Source organism: Coregonus clupeaformis, chromosome 25 (genome assembly GCF_020615455.1).
Source record: "Coregonus clupeaformis isolate EN_2021a chromosome 25, ASM2061545v1, whole genome shotgun sequence".
Taxonomy (NCBI): domain Eukaryota; kingdom Metazoa; phylum Chordata; class Actinopteri; order Salmoniformes; family Salmonidae; genus Coregonus; species Coregonus clupeaformis.
Window position 1 is genome coordinate 21916247 of NC_059216.1, and position 16418 is coordinate 21932664.

Consider the following 16418-nt stretch of genomic DNA (forward strand, 5'->3'; position numbering starts at 1 on the left):
TAAAAGCGTCTGCTAAATGACTTAAATGTTAACAGGATGAACAATGATTTCAAGCACCACCCTCCTTTTAAAGTTTCCAGTCTGTTATTCTAACTCAATCAGCATGACAGTGATCTCCAGCCTTGTCCTCGTCAACACTCTCACCTGTGTTAACGAGAGAATCACTGACATGATGTCAGCTGGTCCTTTTGTGGAAGGGCTGAAATGCAGTGGAAATGTTTTTTTGGGATTAAGTTCATTTTCGTGGTAAAGAGGGACTTTGCAATTAATTGCTATTAATCTGATCACTCTTCATAACATTCTGGAGTATATGCAAATTGCCATCATAAAAACTGAGGCAGCAGACTTTGTGAAAATTAATATTTGTGTAATTCTCAAAACGTTTGACCATGACTGTATGTGTGCCATTCAGAGGGTGAATGGGAAAGACAAAATATTTAAGTGCCTTTGAACGGGGTATGATAGTAGGTGGCAGGCGCACCGGTTTAAGTGTGTCAATAACTGCAACGCTGCTGAGTGTTTCACACTCAACAGTTTCTGTGTGTATCAAGAATGGTCCACCACCCAAAGGACATCCAGCTAACTTGACACATCTGTGGGAAGCATTGGAGTCAACATGGGCCAGCATCCCCGTGGAATGCTTTCGACACCTTGTAGAGTCCATGAACCAACAAATTGAGGCTGTTTGAGGGCAAAAGTGGGTGCAGCTCAATATTAGGAAGGTGTTCCTAATGTTTTGTACACTCAGTGTATAAACTGTAGTTTTCTGCTAACAAAGAACTATAAACTGTAGCTTACTGCTAACAAAGAACTGTAAACTGTAGCTTACTGCTAACAAAGAACTGTAAACTGTAGCTTACTGCTAACAAAGAACTGTAAACTGTAGCTTACTGCTAAAAAAAGAACCGTAAACTGTAGCTTTCTGCTAACAAAGGAGCTAAATAATAATATAGTTGTGCAGTATAATGCTTCTAGAAAGAAACGGCAAAATGAATAAGGGAAATGGATCGAGCTATTTTAATGAGTGGTGATCTAGGATCAGGTCCCCAGCACTCCTACTCTGAGACTCTTTGTGAATACGAGCCCAGGTGCAGTCTCCTGACTCTCCGGTCTCTCCTTCTTCCAGCATGTGAAGCTGGGCGCCCTGAAGGACCCTCTGCTGGACGACCAGGGAGACTTCAACAGGATGTGCGGGGCCATGAAGAAGATTGGCCTTGATGACACGGAGAAGCTGGACCTGTTCAGGGTGGTGGCCGGGGTGCTGCACCTGGGCAACATCGACTTTGAGGAGACTGGGAGCACATCGGGTAAATAAAGTTACATACACAACCTCTCTGTTAAGGAGTTTTCTCACATAGTTCTAAGGTATAGTTCGAATCAGTTTGATTATTTGTTACATTACATTTTTTTCATTTGGTTCGGTTGATTTCACATTGCCAAATGTCAAACGAACTAAAACACCTAAACAAAACCACTTGTCCATGCTAGTAATTTGTTTATTGTCCCAAAATGCTCAAGTTAAATCCATCTATGATTATCAAGAAGAATCACTTGTGTGTCCCAAACATCATATTACTTTCGCTTTGGTCTTCCAACAACATGGGACATGAATAGGCTATATTCAGTAGCCTATATCCCCCGAATCCGCTCATAAATGTGCTGCTATACTCAGAATGTTTCAGCCATATCAAGTTATGATGCTGTGTGCATTTAATCAAATGCTCGTAGTCAAACAACCAATAATACTGTGCGACTCTGGTTATTTTCCTGTGTTTTTTACGGACCGCATTCTCACCTGCAGCGAACCGCGGTACGAATTGAATCATACCGAGACCACCCTTTTGAGCGAACCATTGTGCGTTGTTTAGTGCACTCCCAAGTGTGGATAGTGTGTTCACACCAGTCCAACCAAACCAAAATGAGGAGGGAAACGCACCAGAGTTCGGTAAACCGCTCCAAACCAGTTTGGTGTGAAAACCCTCTTGGTGTAGCTCTCTGGAATATTAGAATGTCCACACACTTACGCAGATACACATACAGGTGCAGGGTTCTCCCCAAAGAATGTAAGTTGCATTGTGCCACTTTGTAGACTGGCTGTGCCTCTATGTAATAAAGACATATTTTTAACATTTTAAAACAAATACCTTTGGGGTTTTGTTATCCTTTAAGGCCAGGCACCACACCCTAATATTGTATTTTGGGGCTCTAGATTGCAGGAAATGGCAGTTACAGGTGTTAAAAAAACGCAACAATCACTGCGTCCAATGGGGGGCACTGCCCCCCTCCGGGCCTCCCACCGCAGCCATACTCGGCAGCACCTTGTTAAAAAATCCTGGGGAGAACCGTGAGGCGCTTAATGGTGCTTATTAGTCCTGTTATTGTGCTGCCAGTTTGACGTCCTTTACACCAGAACTGAATCCCTTGATTAGTTTAGTTTCTCTAATGTGGCAGGAGGTCTCCTCTAGTCTCCTCTGCTCTAGTCTCCTCTCCTCACCTCTAGTCTCCTCTCCTCACCTCTAGTCTCCTCTCCTCTCCTCTAGTCTCCTCTCCTCTAGTCACCTCTCCTCTAGTCACCTCTCCTCTAGTCACCTCTCCTCTAGTCTCCTCTCCTCTAGTCACCTCTCCTCTAGTCACCTCTCCTCTCCTCTCCTCACCTCTAGTCTCCTCTCCTCTCCTCTAGTCTCCTCTACTCTAGTCTCCTCTCCTCTACTCTAGTCTCCTCTACTCGAGTGTCCTCTCCTTTTCTCTAGTCTCCTCTACTCTAGTCTCCTCTCCTCTACTCTAGTTTCCTCTCCTCTCCTCTCCACTACTCTCCTCTCCTCTCCTCTCGTCTACACTACTCTCCTCTCCTCTCCTCTCCTCTCCTCTCTCCTCTCCTCTCTCCTCTCCTCTCCTCTCCTCTCCTCTCCTCTCCTCTCCTCTCCTCTAGTCTCCTCTCCTCTAGTCTCCTCTACTCTAGTCTCCTCTACTCTACTCTAGTCTCCTCTCCTCTACTCTAGTCTCCTCTACTCTAGTGTCCTCTCCTTTTCTCTAGTCTCCTCTACTCTAGTCTCCTCTCCTCTACTCTAGTTTCCTCTCCTCTCCTCTCCTCTCCACTACTCTCCTCTCCTCTCCTCTCGTCTACACTACTCTCCTCTCGTCTACACTACTCTCCTCTCCTCTCCTCTCCTCTCCTCTCCTCTCCTCTCCTCTCCTCTCCTCTAGTCTCCTCTCCTCTAGTCTCCTCTACTCTAGTCTCCTCTACTCTAGTCTCCTCTCCTCTACTCTAGTGTCCTCTCCTTTTCTCTAGTCTCCTCTCCTCTAGTCTCCTCTACTCTAGTCTCCTCTCCTCTCCACTACTCTCCTCTGGTCTCCTCTCCTCTCGTCTCCTCTCGTCTACACTACACTCCTCTCGTCTACACTACTCTCGTCTCCTCTCCTCTCCTCTCCTCTGGTCTCCTCTCCTCTCGTCTACACTACTCTCCTCTCATCTACACTACTCTCGTCTCGTCTCGTCTCGTCTCGTCTCCACTACTCTCCTCTGGTCTCCTCTCGTCTACACTACTCTCCTCTCATCTACACTACTCTCGTCTCCTCTCCTCTCCACTACTCTCCTCTCCTCTCCTCTCCTCTGGTCTCCTCTCCTCTCCTCTCCTCACCACTACTCTCCTCTGGTCTCCTCTCCTCTCGTCTACACTACTCTCCTCTCGTCTACACTACTCTCGTCTCGTCTCGTCTCCTCTCCTCTCCTCTCCTCTCCTCTCCTCTCCTCTCCACTACTCTCCTCTGGTCTCCTCTCCTCTCGTCTACACTACTCTCCTCTCGTCTACACTACTCTCGTCTCCTCTCCACTACTCTCCTCTCCTCTCCTCTGGTCTCCTCTCCTCTCGTCTACACTACTCTCCTCTCGTCTACACTACTCTCGTCTCCTCTCCACTACTCTCCTCACCTCTAGTCTCCTCTCCTCTCGTCTACACTACTCTCGTCTCCTCTGCTCTCGTCTACACTACTCTCGTCTCCTCTCGTCTACACTACTCTCGTCTCCTCTCGTCTACACTACTCTCGTCTCCTCTCGTCTACACTACTCTCGTCTCCTCTCCTCTCGTCTACACTACTCTCGTCTCCTCTCCTCTACTCCCCACCCCTTGCTGACACATTCTCTGTAGGGTCTCACTGTCCCACTTTGGAAGTAGACCCATTAAAAAGGACATGCTCATCTGAAACCACTCTCCTATAATATACCTCAGACCCAGTGCTGAAATGCATCTGACAGATGGGAAAAGTCATGATTCAAGCTTAAGATGGATGATGTACTAGAGTACAGCCTGGAGAGCAGATATTACCTGGAACATCGCACGGTGCGATGGGTCCTTGCGCCGACGAAGATGGCGGCCTCGCGACTAGCTCTTAGGAAACTTTGAGGTATTTTATTTTTTTATTTTTTTATTTTTTCATTATTAGCTCAGAAAGTGGTTTGTATCATTACATATAGCCGGGAAAAACTATTGGATATCAGAGCGGCGGTAACTCACCAGCATTACGACCAGGAATACGACTTTCCCGAAACAGGTCCTTTGTTTGCTCTCCCCAGGGCAATTGAACTGATTCCAGCGGCTGACCCAAAACATCGCCGTCTGAGGAGAGGCACTCTGAGCGGCCTGCTGGTTCGACATAGGAGGCGCGCACACCACCCACCGCTTCCAAGTATATTAGTCGCTAATGTTCAGTCTTTGGATAACAAGGTCGACGAGCTCGGAAAGGATTTCTTTCCAGAGAGACATCAGGGCCTGTAACATACATTGTTTCACAGAAACATGGGTCTCTCGGGATATTCTGTTGAAATCGGTCCAACCAGATGGGTTCTCAGTTCATCGCGCAGACAGAAATAAATATCTCTCCGGGAAGCAGAAGGGCGTAGGTGGTTGTTTCATGATTAACGACTCATGATGTAATTGTAGTAACATGCAGGAACTCAAGTCCTTCTGTTCACCCGACCTAGAATACCTCACAATCAAATGCCGACCGTATTATCTCCCAAGATAATTTTCTTCGGTTATAGTCACGGCCATGTATATCCCCCCTCAAGCCGATACCACGACAGCCCTCAAAGAACTTCACTGGACTTTATGCAAACTGGAAACCACATATCCTGAGGCTGCATTTATTGTAGCCGGGGATTTTAACAATGCAAATTTGAGGACTAGGCTGCCGAAGTTCTATCAACACATTGACTGTTGTACACGGGCTGCTAAAATTCTCGACCATTGCTATTCGAACTTCTGGGATGGTTATAAGGCCCTCCCACGCCCTCCTTTCGGCAAATCTGACCACAACTCCATTTTGCTCCTCCCTTCCTATAGCAGAAACTCAAACAGGAATTACCCGTGCTAAGGACTATTCAACGCTGGTCTGACCAATCGGAATACACGCTTCAATATTGTTTTGATCACGCGGACTGGGATATGTTCCGGGTAGCTTGCGAAAATAATTTTGACGAATATACTGAAACGGTGACTGAGTTTATCAGGAAGTGTATAGGAGATGTTGTGCCCACTGTGACTATTAAAACCTACCCTAACGAGAAACCGTGGATTGATGGCAGCATTCGCACAAAACTGAAAGCGCGAACCACCGCATTTAACCATGGCAAGGTGACTGGGAATATGGCAGAATACAAACAGTGTAGCTACTCACTCCGCAAGGCAATTAAACAGGCAGAACATCAGTATAGAGACGAAGTGGAGTCGCAATTCAACGGCTCAGACACGAGACGTATGTGGCAGGGTCTACAGACAATCACGGACTACAAAAGGAAAACCAGCCACGTCGCCGACACCGACATCTTGCTTCCGGACAAGCTAAACACCTTCTTCGCCCGCTTTGAAGATAACACAGTGCCACCGACGCAGCCCACTACCAAGGACTGTGAGCTCTCCTTCTCCGTGGCCGACGTGAGTAAGACGTTTAAGCATGTTAATCCCCGCAAGGCTACCGGCCCAGACGGCATCCCTAGCTGCGTCCTCAGCATGTTTGCAGACAACACAACAGTAGTAGGCTTGATTACCAACAATGACGAGACCGAGACTACCAACAATTCCCTCCATCAGACCATCTTCCTGCCTCTGCAGGACATTATCTAGGCCGACTTCACTGCCTGCAATGAAGCCGTTACTTCTGCAGAATGTGTGGCATGTATTCACCGTGTGATGCTGTATTCAAGCACTAGGCATCAGAAATAAATAAGTAAAATCCATCCAAAATCCAGTTGAAGATGCATGATGGAAGTTGCCCGTTTCTTTGTGTGCGCACCAATCATTTGTGTGTGAGATTACATGGTGCATATGCGCGTCTACTTGTGCCTGTGTGTGTGTTTCCAGGCGGCTGCATCCTGATGAACCAGTCCAGTCCGACACTAGCCTACTGTGCTGACCTGCTGGGGTTGGACCAGGAAGACCTGAGAGTCAGCCTCACCACCAGGGTCATGCTCACCACAGCAGGAGGCACCAAAGGAACAGTTATCAAGTAAGAAAACCTCTAAATTAGATTAGTAGGTATTATTGGTTTCTCGCAGTCATAGACTGAATTGTACACCAATTTACAATCATAGATCATCAAATTGTAAAATCCTAATTGATTGTAAATCTACTACTGCTGCACTTAGCATCATGCCCTTATCTAACGGTCTAGGCCAGGGTCAACGTTGTGCTTTAGTGGTGAAGAAGACGCGCGCTGAATTCCGATTTTATACCCTTTTCCCCCATGAGTACACTTCACTCCCCTCAAGGGTTTCAAAGCATTGAGGGCATGGGCCAGAGGGAGTTTCATATCTTTCAGAATTCAGTGCAGGACTCTGGTATGGGGAGCTGAGACTTAAAGACTTGTGAAAAGAGGAAAGATTACACTTTTCGTTGGCCAGCCGTAAAAAAACGTATGCCCATACAGTGACTGTGAGGGGTAATGCTCTGTCTGTTGGCGTCTCCCCATTTCAACTCTGATTGCGATGGACACAGTCAGTAAAGAGGCTAATCTTATAGGCTACATCTATACTGTTTAATCAACTGTGGCACTGGCTGACATTAATAGTCCTGTTGGCATTTAAACCCATTTGTGCCATGCTTAGCAGCCCTTATTTATATAGATGGATTGCATAAGAGGGAAAGGCTTAAAACTTAACTAAGACTGGTACATTGTGGATCTAGTCTTGAGTATGCTATAAAGCTGTTTATGTGACGTAACCCATACACACAATTAAATCCTCCATTCAAGTGCATGTGGAATGAGCACTCAATCATTTATCTTACTCAATACTAATCTCTGGCCATTCACAAATTACGATTAATTTTGATTAATTCTTATACACTCAGGGCTCAACAAACCTAACGCAATGGAAAATCTAAGCGATGGCGGTAGCGCTATAGGTTCTGCTAAATATGCTGAATGTGTTTTTGAACAGTAATTGCATGGCTTCAATATGGAAATATATTTTTAACATAGCATTCACAGTGATATAGAGCTGCTGTAAAATGCATTATGTCTGAGCCATAGACATGCCAAACGTTGTCAATAAGCAAGATTAAATTCACTATTGATAAGACCTAAAAAGACAGTGAATGATTCTAATAAAAAGAAACAACTTGTTTTAAATAGGCTTTGTCTAAATGATTACAGGCACCATACTTGCGCCCTGTAGGCATATAATATTAGGCGTAGACTATGTAGGGTTTTACACATCCAAACCTTTCACAGGAGCTGGAAAAAGAGGCAATATAAAGAGAAGGAAGGAGGCTCCCAAATATATATAGCTGTAGCCTACCATCACCGTTGATGTAGCCAGTTTTTTATTTATTTAACCTTTATGTAACTAGGCAAGTCAGTTAAGAACAAATTCTTATTTACAATGATGGCCTACACCGGCCAAACCCGGACGATGCTGGGCCAATTGTGCACTGCCCTATGGGACTCCCAATCACGGCCGGTTGTGATACAGCCTGGAATCGAACCAGGGGGTCTGTAGTGACGCCTCAAGCACTGAGATGCAGTGCCTTAGACCGCTGCGCCACTCGGGAGCCCAGTGACTTTGCCACGAGAACTGTAAAATTCCTGCGATTTGACAGTTGGGTCCAACAGAGGAAAGTGGAAGATGCATAAATGGAGAAACTATAAGAAGTATTTTCAAATAACTTGATGTTCCTTAACATGCTCCCTACAGTCACTGACACCTTTCATGCAATGGGAATCACACATAATGAGTCAAAATGTTTCACAGAAGCTGGACAAAAATCATGTCCAATATAAATAAGAAATAGGAAAGTCTGAATGTTTTGCTGCTCAAGATATTTTTATAAAACATTGGTGATGTACATAAGGCTACTGTGTGTGTGCCTCCGCTAGCAAAATCAATTCCACAACCAATTGCGTTACTGCTAAGACCAGCTTTTGGTCGTTCTTAAATATCCCTAGTTGCGCTCACTGAGATTGGCATATTGACAAATGTTAGTAAGGACACACCTCAAATATTTCCACTCCTCCCACCTCAGCGCAAGCTAGCTGATGTTAGACAGGTAACGAACCTGGAGTAAAGGATGGAAAATGACAGTTTTTACATGACGAAATTGCAAACTAACGTGCATTTGACAGTTGTCGGGTGTGCCTACAGACACCCGACAAGGCCCAAATCCCCGTCATTCGCGTGAGGAAGAGACGGAGATATCGTGGACGTAGGTCGGGGTGCCTTGTAAGGATCCGACGGCGAGCGAGTAAACAGCCACTCCCATCAATCCTATTAGCCAATCTTCAATCATTGGAGAATAAATTGGATGACCTAAGATTACTGTTATCCTACCAACGGGACATTCAAAACTGTAATATCTTATGTTTCACCGAGTCGTGGCTGAACGATGACATGGACAACATACAGCTAGCGGGCTATACGCTACATCGGCAGGATAGAACGGCTGACTCCGGTAAGACAAGGGGTGGCAGTCTGTGTATATTTGTAAACAACAGCTGGTGCACTAAATCAAATACTAAGGAAGTCTCAAGGTTTTGCTCGCCTGAGGTAGAGTATCTTATGATAAGCTGTAGACCACACTATTTACCAAGAGAGTTTTCATCTATATTTTTCATAGCTGTCTATTTACCACCACAAACCAATGCTGGCATTATGATTGCACTGAATGAGCTGTAGAAGGCCATAAGTCAACAGGAAAACGCTCATCCAGAGGCAGCGCTCCTAGTGGCCGGGGACTTTAATGCAGGGAAACTTAAATCTGTTCTACCTAATTTCTACCAGCATGTTAAATGTGCAACCAGAGAAAAAAAACTCTAGACCACCTTTACTCCACACACAGAGACGCATACAAAGCTCTCCCTCGCCCTCCATTTGGCAAATCTGACCATAACTCTATCCTCCTGATTCCTGCTTATAAGCAAAAACTAAAGCAGGAAGCACCAGTGACTCGGTTAATAAAAAAGTGGTCAGATGACGCAGATGCTAAGCTACAGGACTGTTTTGCTAGCACAGACTGGAACATGTTCCGGGATTCTTCAGATAGCATTGAGGAGTACACCACATCAGTCACTGGCTTCATCAATAAGTGCATCGATGATGTCGTCCCCACAGTGACCGTACATACATACCCGGAGCCATTATCGACTCAGTGGGTTTTGTCCAACATGTCTCTGGACCTACTCACTGCCACAGTCATACTCTGGACCTAGTTTTGTCCCATGGAATAAATGTTGTAGATCTTAATGTTTTTCCACAAAATCCTGGACTATCGGACCACCATTTTATTACGTTTGCAATCGCAACAAATAATCTGCTCAGACCCCAACCAAGGAGCATCAAAAGTCGTGCTATAAATTCTCAGACAACACAAAAATTCATTGATGCCCTTCCAGACTCCTTCTGCCTACCCAAGGACGTCAGAGGACAAAAAATCAGTTAACCACTTAACTGAGGAACTCAATTTAACCTTGCGCAATACCCTAGATGCAGTTGCACCCCTAAAAACGAAAAACATTTGTCATAAGAAACTAGCTCCCTGGTATACAGAAAATACCCGAGCTTTGAAGCAAGCTTCCAGGAAATTGGAACGGAAATGGCGCCACACCAAACTGGAAGTCTTCCGACTAGCTTGGAAAGACAGTACCGTGCAGTACCGAAGAGCCCTCACTGCTGCTCGATCATCCTACTTTTCCAAATTAATCGAGGAAAATAAGAACAATCCAAAATTTCTTTTTGATACTGTTGCAAAGCTAACTAAAAAGCAGCATTCCCCAAGAGAGGATGGTTTTCACTTCAGCAGTGATAAATTCATGAACTTCTTTGAGGAAAAGATCATGACCATTAGAAAGCAAATTACGGACTCCTCTTTGAATCTGCGTATTCCTCCAGGGCTTAGCTGTCCTGGATCTGCACGATCTGCGAGGGCCTGGGATCGGGAGAGACACTTAAGTGTTTTAGTACTATATCTCTTGACACAATGATGAAAATAATCATGGCCTCTAAACCTTCAAGCTGCATACTGGATCCTATTCCTACTAAACTGCTGAAGGAGCTGCTTCCTGTGCTTGGCCCTCCTATGTTGAACATAATAAACAGCTCTCTATCCACCGGATGTGTACCAAACTCACTAAAAGTGGCAGTGATAAAGCCTCTCTTGAAAAAGCCAAACCTTGACCCGGAAAATATAAAAAACTATCGGCCTATATCGAATCTTCCATTCCTCTCAAAAATTTTAGAAAAAGCTGTTGCGCGGAGCAACTCACTGCCTTTCTGAAGACAAACAATGTATACGAAATGCTTCAGCTGGTTTTAGACCCCATCATAGCACTGAGACTGCACTTGTGAAGGTGGTAAATGACCTTTTAATGGCGTCAGACCGAGGCTCTGCATCTGTCCTCGTGCTACTAGACCTTAGTGCTGCCTTTGACACCATCGATCACCACATTCTTTTGGAGAGACTGGAAACCCAAATTGGTCTACACGGACAAGTTCTGGCCTGGTTTAGATCCTACCTGTCGGAAAGATATCAGTTTGTCTCTGTGAATGGTCTGTCCTCCGACAAATCAACTGTACATTTCGGTGTTCCTCAAGGTTCCGTTTTAGGACCACTATTGTTTTCACTATATATTTTACCTCTTGGGGATGTTATTCGAAAACATAATGTTAACTTTCACTGCTATGCGGATGACACACAGCTGTACATTTCAATGAAGCATGGTGAAGCCCCAAAATGCGCCTCGCTAGAAGCCTGTGTTTCAGACATAAGGAAGTGGATGGCTGAAAACTTTTTACTTTTAAACTCGGACAAAACAGAGATGCTTGTACTAGGTCCCAAGAAACAAAGAGATCTTCTGTTAAATCTGACAATTCATCTTGATGGTTGTAAAGTCGTCTCAAATAAAACTGTGAAGGACCTAGGCGTTACTCTTGACCCTGATCTCTCTTTTTGACGAACATATCAAGACTGTTTCAAGGACAGCTTTTTTCCATCTACGTAACATTGCAAAAATCAGAAATTTTCTGTCCAAAAATGATGCAGAAAAATTAATCCATGCATTTGTTACTTCTAGATTAGACTACTGCAATGCTCTATTTTCCGGCTACCCCGGATAAAGCACTAAATAAACTTCAGTTAGTGCTAAATACGGCTGCTAGAATCCTGACTAGAACCAAGAAATTTGATCATATTACTCCAGTGCTAGCTTCCCTACACTGGCTTCCTGTTAAGGCAAGGGCTGATTTCAAGGTTTCTGCTGTTAACCTATAAAGCGTTACATGGGCTTGCTCCTACCTATCTTTCCGAGTTGGTCCTGCCGTACATACCAATACGTACGCTACGGTCACAAGACGAGGCCCCTAATTGTCCCTAGAATTTCTAAGCAAACAGCGGGAGGCAGGGCTTTCTCCTATAGATCTCCATTTTTATGGAACAGTCTGCCTACCCATGTGTGAGAGACGCAGACTCGGTCTCAACCTTTAAGTCTTTACTGAAGACTTATCTCTTCAGTAGGTCATATGATTGAGTGTAGTCTGGCCCAGGAGTGTGAAGGGTGAACGGAAAGGCTGGCAACGAACAGCCTTTGCTGTCTCTGCCGGGCCGGTTCCCCTCTCCACTGGGGTTCTCTGCCTCTAACCCTGTTGCAGGGGCTGAGTCACTGGCTTGCTGGTGCTCTTTCATGCCGTCCCTGGGAGGGGTGCGTCACTTGAGTGGGTTGAGTTACTGACGTGATCTTCCTGTCTGGGTTGGCGCCCCCCCTTGGTTTGTGCTGTGGTGGAGACCTCTGTGGGCTATACTCGCCTTGTCTCAGGATTGTAAGTTGGTGGTTGGGGATATCCCTCTAGTGGTGCGGGGGCTGTGCTTTGGCGGAGTGGGTGGGGTTTATATCCTTCCTGTTTGGCCCTGTCCGGGGTTTCTTCTGGATGGGGCCACAGTGTCTCCGGGACCGCTCCTGTCTCAGCCTCCAGTATTTATGCTGCAGTAGTTTATGTGTCGGGGGCTGGGGTTAGTTGGTTATACCTGGAGTACTTTCCTGTCTTATCCAGTGTCCTGTGTGAATTTAAGTATGCTCTCTCTAATTCTCTCGTTTTCTCTCTTTCTCTCTGAGAACCTGAGCCCCTAGGACCATACGTCAGGACTACCGGGCATGATGACACCTTGCTGTCCCCAGTCCGCCTGGCCTTGCTGCTATTCCAGTTTCAACTGTTCTGCCTGCGGCTACGAAACCCCTACCTGTCCCAGACCTGCTGTTTTCAACTCTAAATGATCGGCTATGAAAAGCCAACTGAGAGACCTGAGCCCTAGGACCATACGTGCCGGGACTACCGGCCGTGGTGACTCCTTGCTGTCCCCAGTCCGCCTGGCCTTGCTGCTATTCCAGTTTAAACTGTTCTGCCTGCGGTTATGGGACCCCTACCTGTCCCAGACCTGCTGTTTTAAACTCTAATGATCGGCTAGGAAAAGCCAACTGAGATTTATTCCTGATTATTATTTGACCATGCTTGTCACTAATGAACATTTTTGAACATCTTGGCATGGTTCTGTTATAACCTCCAACCCGGCACAGCCAGAAGAGGACTGGCCACCCCTCATAGCCTGGTTCTCCTCTAGGTTTCTTCCCTAGGTTTCTGCCTTTCTAGGGAGTTTCTCCTAGCAGCCACCGTGCTTCTACACCTGCATTACTAGCTGTTTGGGGTTTTAGGCTGGGTTTCTGTACAGCACTTCGAGATATTAGCTGATGTAAGAAGGGCTATATAAAATAAAATTGATTGATTGATACCCCAACCAGAAGCCATGGATTACAGGAAACATCCGCACTGAGCTAAAGGGTAGAGCTGCCGCTTTCAAGGAGCGGGACTCTAACCCGGACGCTTATAAGAAATCCCGCTATGCCCTCCGACGAACCATCAAACAGGCAAAGAGTCAATACAGGACTAAGATTGAATCGTACTACACTGGCTCTGACGCTTGTCGGATGTGGCAGGGCTTGAAAACTATTACAGACTACAAAGGGAAGCACAGCCGCGAGCTGCCCAGTGACACAAGACTTCCAGACGAGCTAAACCACTTCTATGCTCGCTTCGAGGCAAGCAACACTGAAGCATGCATGAGAGCACCAGCTGTTCCGGATGACTACGTGATCACGCTCGCCGTAGCCGATGTGAGTAAGACTTTTAAGCAGGTCAACATTCACAAGGCCGCAGGGCCAGACGGAGAACCAGGACGTGTACTCCGACCATGTGCTGACCAACTGACAAGTGTCTTCACTGACATTTTCAACATGTCCCTGACTGAGTCTGTAATACCAACATGTTTCAAGCAGACCACCATAGTCCCCGTGCCCAAGGACTCTAAGATAACCTGCCTAAATGACTACCGACCTGTAGCACTGACGTCTGTAGCCATGAAGTGCTTTGAAAGGCTGGTCATGGCTCACATCAACACCATTATCCCAGAAACCCTAGACCCACTCCAATTTGCATACCGCCCCAACAGATCCATAGATGATGCAATCTCTATTGCACTCCACACTGCCCATTCCCACCTGGACAAGAGGAACACCTACGTGAGAATGCTATTCATTGACTACAGCTCAGCATTCAACACCATAGTGCCCTCAAAGCTCATCACTAAGCTAAGGATCCTGGGACTAAACACCTCCCTCTGCAACTGGATCCTGGACTTCCTGACGGGCCGCCCCTAGGTGGTAAGGGTAGGTAACAACACATCTGCCACACTGATCCTCAACACGGGGGCCCCTCAGGGGTGCATGCTCAGTCCCCTCCTGTACTCCTTGTTCACCCATGACTGCATGGCCAGGCACGACTCCAACACCATCATTAAGTTTGCCGACGACACAACAGTGGTAGACCTGATCACTGACAACGATGAGACAGCCTATAGGGGGGAGGTCAGAGACCTGGCCGTGTGGTGCCAGGATAACAACCTCTCCCTCAACGTGACCAAGACAAAGGAGATGATTGTGGACTACAGGGGAAAAAAAGAGGACTGAGCACGCCCCCATTCTCATCGACGGGGCTGTAGTGGAACAGGTTGAGAGCTTCAAGTTCCTTGGTGTCCACATCACCAACGAACTATCATGGTCCAAACACACAAAGGCAGTCGTGCAGAGGGCACGACAAAGCCTATTCCCCCTCAGGAGACTGAAAAGATTTGGCTTGGGTCCTCAGATCCTCAAAAAATTCTACAGCTGCACCATCGAGAGCATCCTGACTGGTTGCATCACCGCCTGGTATGGCAACTGCTTGGCCTCCGACCCCAAGGCACTACAGAGGGTAGTGCGTACGGCCCAGTACATCACTGGGGCCAAGCTTCCTGCCATCCAGGACCTCTATACCAGGCGGTGTCAGAGGAAGGCCCTCAAAATTGTCAAAGACTCCAGCCACCCTAGTCATAGACTGTTCTCTCTGCTACCGCACGGCAAGCGGTACCGGAATGCCAAGTCTAGGTCCAAAAGACTTCTCAACAGTTTCTACCCCCAAGCCATAAGACTCCTGAACAGCTAATCATGGCTACCCGGACTATTTGCACTGCCCCCCCACCCCATCCTTTTTACGCTGCTGCTACTCTGTTAAGGATGTATGCATAGTCATTTTAACTCTACCCACATGTACATATTACTTCAACTACCTCAACTAGCCGGTGCCCCCGCACATTGACTCTGCACCGGTACCCCCCTGTATACAGTGGGGAGAACAAGTATTTGATACACTGCCGATTTTGCAGGTTTTCCTACTTACAAAGCATGTAGACGTCTGTAATTTTTATCATAGGTACACTTCAACTGTGAGAGACGGAATCTAAAACAAAAATCCAGAAAATCACATTGTATGATTTTTAAGTAATTAATTAGCATTTTATTGCATGACATAAGTATTTGATCACCTACCAACCAGTAAGAATTCCGGCTCTCACAGACCTGTTAGTTTTTCTTTAAGAAGCCCTCCTGTTCTCCACTCATTACCTGTATTAACTGCACCTGTTTGAACTCGTTACCTGTATAAAAGACACCTGTCCACACACTCAATCAAACAGACTCCAACCTCTCCACAATGGCCAAGACCAGAGAGCTGTGTAAGGACATCAGGGATAAAATGGTAGACCTGCACAAGGCTGGGATGGGCTACAGGACAATAGGCAAGCAGCTTGGTGAGAAGGCAACAACTGTTGGCGCAATTATTAGAAAATGGAAGAAGTTCAAGATGATGGTTAATCACCCTCGGTCTGGGGCTCCATGCAAGATCTCACCTCGTGGGGCATCAATGATTATGAGGAAGGTGAGGGATCCGCCCAGAACTACACGGCAGGAACTGGTCAATGACCTAAAGAGAGCTGGGACCACAGTCTCAAAGAAAACCATCAGTAACACACTACGCCGTCATGGATTAAAATCCTGCAGCACACGCAAGGTCCCCCTGCTCAAGCCAGCGCATGTCCAGGCCCGTCTGAAGTTTGCCAATGACCATCTGGATGATCCAGAGGAGGAATGGGAGAAGGTCATGTGGTCTGATGAGACAAAAATATAGCTTTTTGGTCTAAACTCCATCCGCCGTGTTTGGAGGAAGAAGAAGGATGAGTACAACCCCAAGAACACCATCCCAACCATGAAGCATGGAGGTGGAAACATCATTCTTTGGGGATGCTTTTCTGCAAAGGGTACAGGACAACTGCACCGTATTGAGGGGAGGATGGATAGGGCCATGTATCGCGAGATCTTGGCCAACAACCTCCTTCCCTCAGTAAGAGCATTGAAGATGGGTCGTGGCTGGGTCTTCCAGCATGACAACGACCCGAAACACACAGCCAGGGCAACTAAGGAGTGGCTCCGTAAGAAGCATCTCAAGGTCCTGGAGTGGCCTAGCCAGTCTCCAGACCTGAACCCAATAGAAAATCTTTGGAGGGAGCTGAAAG

At 46.4% G+C, this 16418-nt stretch overlaps 1 protein-coding gene across 1 annotated transcript in view; it reads left to right on the forward strand.

Annotated features, from left to right (window-relative positions):
* LOC121539410 (unconventional myosin-VI-like) overlaps positions 1 to 16418 on the forward strand; it is a 97522-nt gene that overhangs the window by 34583 nt on the left and 46521 nt on the right. Inside the window, exons 11-12 of the mRNA XM_041847890.1 lie at positions 1127 to 1307; positions 6357 to 6501. Of these exons, the coding sequence (XP_041703824.1) occupies positions 1127 to 1307; positions 6357 to 6501 (326 nt within the window). The remainder of the gene's footprint in view (positions 1 to 1126; positions 1308 to 6356; positions 6502 to 16418) is intronic.